General features: G+C 37.8%; 1 protein-coding gene across 6 annotated transcripts in view; it reads left to right on the top strand.

Annotated features, from left to right (window-relative positions):
* Window positions 1-6,854, top strand: part of Mcm8 (minichromosome maintenance 8 homologous recombination repair factor) — a 36,755-nt gene that overhangs the window by 23,443 nt on the left and 6,458 nt on the right. For 4 of the 6 annotated variants that reach the window (XM_010607509.1, XM_010607510.1, XM_010607508.1 and 1 more), the window contains 5 exons: window positions 1,434-1,575; window positions 2,665-2,860; window positions 4,795-5,014; window positions 5,431-5,640; window positions 6,412-6,488. In XM_010607509.1, the coding sequence (XP_010605811.1) occupies window positions 1,434-1,575; window positions 2,665-2,860; window positions 4,795-5,014; window positions 5,431-5,640; window positions 6,412-6,488 (845 nt within the window). The remainder of the gene's footprint in view (window positions 1-1,433; window positions 1,576-2,664; window positions 2,861-4,794; window positions 5,015-5,430; window positions 5,641-6,411; window positions 6,489-6,854) is intronic. The other 2 variants (XR_004516218.1, XR_004516217.1) reach the window with 1 other exon arrangement.

The following is a 6,854-nucleotide window of genomic DNA, read 5'->3' as shown; positions in this document are numbered from 1 at the left end:
ACACACACACACACACACACATATATATATATAGAGAGAGAGAGAGAGAGAGAGAGTGTGTGTGTCTGTGTGCCCATGTGACTTTTGGATTAGTGTACTAGAGGTGGAAGCCTTAACTTCCAGTGGTTACCTGTACAGACTAGTATTACAGTTGAATTTATATATATTATTCACAGTGCATAAAAGTTCCATTTTCATCTAGTACATCTTTTTTTGTTTAGGAAATATCTCTTGGCAGATAAATGGTTCTAAAATACATTTAATGGTACTGAAAAATGAAAAAGTTAATATCAAGAAATGACATGGTTAATTTTTGTTTAGACCTGAAACAATGCTTTTAAAACTCTTGAATCAATTTAAAAATAGAAGCTGAAATATTAATGGAAATTAAAGATGTTAAACAGTGCAGGATATTGCCTGTAAATCCCCCTAGGTCAGATTTTTTAAAATTAGGCAACACTGCATTATAAGCTGTTTTTATTTTTAATCCTGTTTTCTTACAACTATTTGGTAAGCAATTTAGTAAATCATTCTCAGTTGATTTTCTCAGTTGAAAAACTGTAAAGGTTTTTCAAGAAGACTAGCAGGACTGGGATGTAACAGGGCATCGCACCTATTTTGCAAGTGCAAGGTCCTGAGTTCGATTCCCAGTACTAAAATAGAAGACTAGCAGGGAGTTGCAATTAATGACAGTAATGATAGTTACTGTTTTCTGAGCCAGCACCGTACGGTCACTTGGGGTGTGTACTGCACAAGTCCACAGCACACCACTGACATGATGATGAAGTGAGTGCCATTCCCTGGAGTTGGGCAGGGCACAGCAGCATACCATGTGTCAGGTACCAGGTTAAGTGCTCTGCATAGACTATTTTATTTATGCATTTATTCCTCAGGGCAGTACTGTGATGGCAGAGTGACATCTGGTGTGTGGTGGAGCTAGGATTGAAACAGTTCTGCTTGGCCCCCGAGAGCTAGCTGTGATTTAACTGTGTGCTGTTCACTTTTCTTTCATACCTTATCTGCTCAGAAGGTAAACACACACAAAGCCATCTTATTACCTGATGTTTAAAGAAGGATGGGAACTTTTGAAATTAAAACTGGTACTCAGGATTTGCTACTTGAACCTGAAAATGAAGCATGACATGGAATTGTGTTAAGTATTGAGACTCCAGAGTCAGACTACCCAAATTTGATTGGCTCCTGGCCTCCCTCCTCCTTAGCTGTGTAGCTCCTGTAGCTCCTCGTTCTTAGTAGGCCTTGGTTTCCACAGTAAGCCAGGACATAATCATGCCTGCCTCTTCGGTGATGGTGCAGATTGTACAGTAAAGCTTTTAGGAGAATACTAGACATAGAGCTAACATTTTGGAGCAATTTGCCTTTAGCTGTTATTTCTCTTTTCCTCAGCATGATTCTCCTAAGCTTTTGTTTGGTAGGCAGTATGCAACATTGCTCCACGTGGTGTGTACGTCTGCGGTAACACCACGACCACGTCCGGGCTGACTGTAACTCTTTCAAAAGACAGTGCCTCTGGTGATTTTGCTTTGGAAGCTGGCGCCCTGGTACTTGGCGATCAAGGTGAGACCAAGGGGAATGATAATCATTGACACCAGGGCTTTCCCTGTCCCTCTCCGCACTTCTCTCTCCTAATCAGCAGTTATTTCCCCTAAGCATCTCTGAGGGGAGGGTGTGTTAGGAAGTCTGTGTTAACTCGTGGAGGAGATGCGACATCCTTGGCACACAGTGCCTCAGTCAACGGTGACACTTTGTGCTAGGTTGAAAGAGGTGAAGTGGGGGCCGGTGATTTAGCTCAGTGGTTCCGCTGCCTGCCTTGCAAGTGCAAGGTCCCAAGTTCGATCCCCTATACCAAAAAAAAAAAAGAAGAAGAAGAAGAAAGAGGTTAAGTGGTTTCACTGCAAGTGTATAGGCAGTCTTGGTATTAAGAACGAGCCCTTGATGTCTTCTGATGATAGAAAACATGCTTGCCTTCTTAATCATGTGTCCCACTGTCCCAAGAAGACCTAGCCCAATAGCACCTTTCCCCTGAAACCTTTCCAGATTTCCCTTTATACAAATATCCCCCATTCCAGAAAACAGATAATTATGCATACCTCACATGGTTTTTGAAGTATATTTCTTGAATATATATATTTTTTTGTGCATGTATGTGGTGCTGGTGATTGAACTCAGTGCCTTTACAGTGAGCTACATCCCCAACTCTTTGTTTTTTGAGATAGGGTCTTGCTAAGTTAACACAGGTTGGCTCAAACTTGCCACCCTCCTGCCTCAGCCTCCCAGAGTGCTAGGTTTACAGGCGTGAGCCACCATGTCTGGTTTGAATTATATATCTTACCTCACTGTTGGAATTTAAATCCTTCAGCACTAGGAGGGTCACTCATATCTTCATTTTTGTAACCCTCACAACGTAGGGCTTTGCTTATGGAAATAGGGAATGAATAAATCCTATACAAAACTTAGTTAAATAAGACAATTGCATTTATTTGCTATAAAACAAATAGTAATTTGCCATTGTATGGCAGTTTATAATTTTAACTGCTGAAATCAAATGAAAATGATTCTTTATTATGGAACACTTTCTATTGTGTAAAACTTTGAATCTGACCAAAGAAAAATAATTTTGTCTGTATTATTCTTCTGTGATTGCAGGCATTTGTGGCATAGATGAATTTGATAAGATGGGAAACCAACATCAAGCCTTGTTAGAAGCCATGGAACAACAGAGTATTAGCCTTGCAAAGGCTGGTGTGGTTTGTAGCCTCCCTGCAAGAACTTCAGTTATTGCTGCTGCAAACCCAGTTGGAGGACACTACAATAAAGCCAAAACAGTTTCTGAGAATTTAAAGTAAGTATCTTCAAATATTTATACCTTTAAATCATTAAGGAAAAGAACCAAGCACACAAATGGATAGTTCACAGAACAAGTGTCCAATAAATGTACAAAAGTATGTAAATGCTGTATTCAAAAAATTAAATACTATTGATAGCTATAATATTTTAAATATTATTGCTGGCAATGGAGTGGGGAAATAGGTTCTCATACACACAGTTTAATATTTGAAGGAGCACTCGGTATGTTCATCACTATGTTTTAAATGTGCATTCCATTTGTTCCAGCCAGTCTATTTTTAGGAATCCTGCTCATGGAAATAGTGGAACAAATGCATAAAGATAGGTTGGTAGGGTGGATATTGCAGCATTGTTTATCACTACCCAAATCAGAAATTACTTTAGACTACGCACAGTGGAAAGTAGCAACCACAAGGTTGAAATTGGTTTCATATGTACTGGTAAGGAAACATGTTTATGCTTCACTATTAAGTGAGAAGACCACGTTACATATTTATATATGTAGTGTGATCCCACTTTTTTCAAAAATAGCATTCATATCTTAAGTAAGTGTGTGCTTTCTCTTCTACTTAGTTTTGTTGAGATTGGACAATATGTATGGAAAGAAAACATTTAAGTGATGCAAAAATGAGGAAAAGACAAAAGGGTGCCTCATATGAAAAATTAAAACCTTAAGTCTAGTGTGGAAAAAGATTTCCTTTTGTTTCCTTTTCCTTCCAGTACAGGCGTTTGAACTCAGGCCGTGGTACATTGTAGGCAAGTGCTCTACTACTGAGCTACATTTATTCTTCCTCCCTCCCTCACTTCTTTTTAATTTTGAAACAAGTCCTTACTAAGTTGCCCAGGCTGGCCTTGAGCTTGCAAACCTCCTGCCTCAGCCTCCTGATTAGCTGTGATTAGAAGTGTGTGTCATCAAGGCCTGGACTAATTTTTCTGTTGTCATTTGAGATGGGATTTTGCTATGTTACCTAGGGTAACCTTGAACTTGTGAGGCCAAGTTACCTTCCTGCTTCAGCCTCCAGTGGCTGCAAATATAGGAGTACGCCACTATGCATGGCTAATTTCCTAATGTTTTAATAATTTATACACTTAGAAAAATAGCCTTTGAAACATTACAAAATGTACAGTTTTATTTGGAGATTTGGAATATTTCTGTATCATCACCACCAAAAAAGCTAGCCCATTAGTATTTTGCCTTTAGTAAAGTAACAAAGTGCTATATTTTAAAGATCGGAAGGGGAAGGGGAGGAAAAAAGATGTGTTATATGCATACCAACTTGACATGCTGAATATAATCATGTACCACATATACTAATAAAAATTTTTAAAAAAACGCTTGTTGAACAAAAATCCTGGAGACTTAGATTCTGGTTTTTAGAGGTATCACAAACCTGCTCTGATACATTGGTCAAATTCATCACTCACTCTTTCATGTTTTTGTGCCTCAACTAGAGACCTGGATTGGTGGGTGCAGAGAAGATGACTAAATAGAACATAGCATTTTGCTCTAAAGACCAATAGTCATGTAGATGACCTTTGAGGAAAAAGTAGGCTGTTCTAATGGGCCATGGGTGTTCTGATGAGACAAAAGACATAAAAACTTAAGAACTACTCAGTTAGATAACCTCTTATTCAATATGTGGCATTGTCAGTAATAACAGAACATAGAAAATTCAGTGGTTTTGATGGTAGGAGAATGGACCGTGTCCTCAACCTGCCAAGGGTACGTGCATATAAATCTTGTGCACATGTTGAAGGGTTTGGAGTAGCTGGCTATATTAAATCCAAAAATCTATTTGCTTATTTCTTTAAACTAAAGCTTTTTGTTTTAGCATGGATCTTGGATAATAAACAAGTAAATAGTTTTGTATATTTTCTGGTTATTTTGATCCCACTCACTTTTTTTTTCCTTTTCTTTATGCTCCCTAGAATGGGGAGTGCCCTACTCTCCAGATTCGACTTGGTCTTTATCCTGTTAGACACTCCGAATGAGCAGCATGATCACTTACTCTCTGAACACGTGATTGCAATAAGAGCTGGAAAGCAGAGAGCTGTTAGTAGTGCCACAGTAGCTCGTGTGAATAGTCAATGTTCAAACACTTCTATACTTGAAGTGGTTTCTGAGAAACCGTTATCGGAAAGACTGAAGGTATCCATGCTTCTTCATAAGCATTCAGTTTGTTCTACTTGAGTGTTGAGGGTCAGTGTGATGGAAGCTGGGAGTAGAACAGCAGTGGAGCACGTATTTAGGGAGCAAAAGGCCCGGGGGGCCAACCCCAGCACCACCTCGCAACAGAAAACCAAAAACCAGGAAGATTCTGTGTGTGATTTGCTGTACAGCAATAATGTATAGACCTTTTCTACCAAAACTTGTGTACTGTGGTACTGGAGTTTATATAAACTTACTTGAAATAATTTAAGCCAATTAGAATGACAGCTATAATTACAGTGATTGATTTATTTGGAAAGTATTTTGGATCTTATATTATCTAAATAAGTATTTTAAGAGGAAGATTTTATTTGCTACTTATCTCATAACCTTGGGCCTTTCTGTCTTGCCTTTAGGTGGTTCCTGGAGAAACAGTAGACCCAATTCCACATCAGCTATTGAGAAAGTATATTGGCTATGCTCGACAGTATGTCTACCCCAGGCTGTCAGCAGAAGCTGCTCGAATTCTTCAAGATTTTTACCTGGAGCTTCGGAAACAGAGCCAGAGGTTAAATAGCTCACCAATCACTACCAGGCAGCTGGAGTCTTTGATTCGGCTAACAGAGGTTTATTTTTATATCCAAGCTTTTTTTTTAAACTTAAAGAAGGGGATAGGGTGTAGTATGACTTCTCTTTTGATCAATTTCCTCCACAATTGACAGTTTCTCTTCCTGCTGAGAAGCATTAGTAATTGGTGGATAAAAGTTTATAAAAAAATTTGGTCATATCTGTAATTTGTCAAAGTATATCCTCCTAGGCACGGGGTCTGTTACTTATGATGCAACTTTTGCATCCTTTTAACAAGGGGAGATTCCTGAAGTGTCTTAAAATTGACTTGGTTAACTAAGATGTGGGGTTCCAAGTTGAGCAAAAGAGAACTTGGGATATGTCAGATATCTTGAGTATTGGATTTGCAGGTCTATACATGGACAGTGCCTACTTGCTAAGAGCAAGCATATCCTTTCACATCGTGCATTGCTAAGATCCTCAGCAGCTAACATCAGCTGAGTCAGATACTTGGACTTTTGTTCCTAAAATCTGTTTTAACAAACTGGCTAGGTATGATTTCCTTAAAGCAAGTGTATTTTATAGTCAAATCTCCTGAAATGAATACTTTCAGAAAAAGATGTAATGTCAAACAAGTTTTATCCACATTTTAAGTGAGTTACTTTTATACTCCAAATTTTTTAATTTTTAAAAATTGTGATTTTTAATATTATACCTTTCTTCGTGCAAAAGTCAGATTTTATTTAAATGAATAAATAAGCTTCGACCATAACTGCATAACAGAAATGTATATATCTTTATTAGCTTAAAATGATTGTTTTCTTTTAAAGGCACGAGCAAGGTTGGAATTAAGAGAGGAAGCAACCAAAGAAGATGCTGAAGATATAGTTGAAATTATGAAATATAGGTAAGATTGATATACTAAGCACATGTACTAATAAAAATTTCTTAAAATGAAATTTTATATGGTGTTTTAAATGAAACAGCAACTATCTTCTGGCCTCAAATTATATTTTTAATTAGGCCAACAAAATTACTTTCATTTAGCCCATTGAATCATTTATTTTCCTTTGAACAAACTTCTTAGTTTAAAATATTTTAGGCTGGGGCTGGGGATTTGGCTCAGTGGTTTCGCTGCCTGCCTCGCAAGTACAAGGGTCGGAGTTTGATTCCTGGTACCAAAAAAAAAAAAATTTCAGGCCGAAGAAATCTTGTATATTGAGAAGAAATTTTTTTTGAATGGATAATATAATCATGTAGTTCTAAAATCAAA

Source organism: Fukomys damarensis, unplaced genomic scaffold, assembly GCF_012274545.1.
Source record: "Fukomys damarensis isolate Sample0158 unplaced genomic scaffold, DMR_v1.0_HiC HiC_scaffold_7, whole genome shotgun sequence".
NCBI classification, from domain to species: Eukaryota; Metazoa; Chordata; class Mammalia; order Rodentia; family Bathyergidae; genus Fukomys; species Fukomys damarensis.
This window is presented reverse-complemented; position numbering and strand designations above follow the sequence as displayed.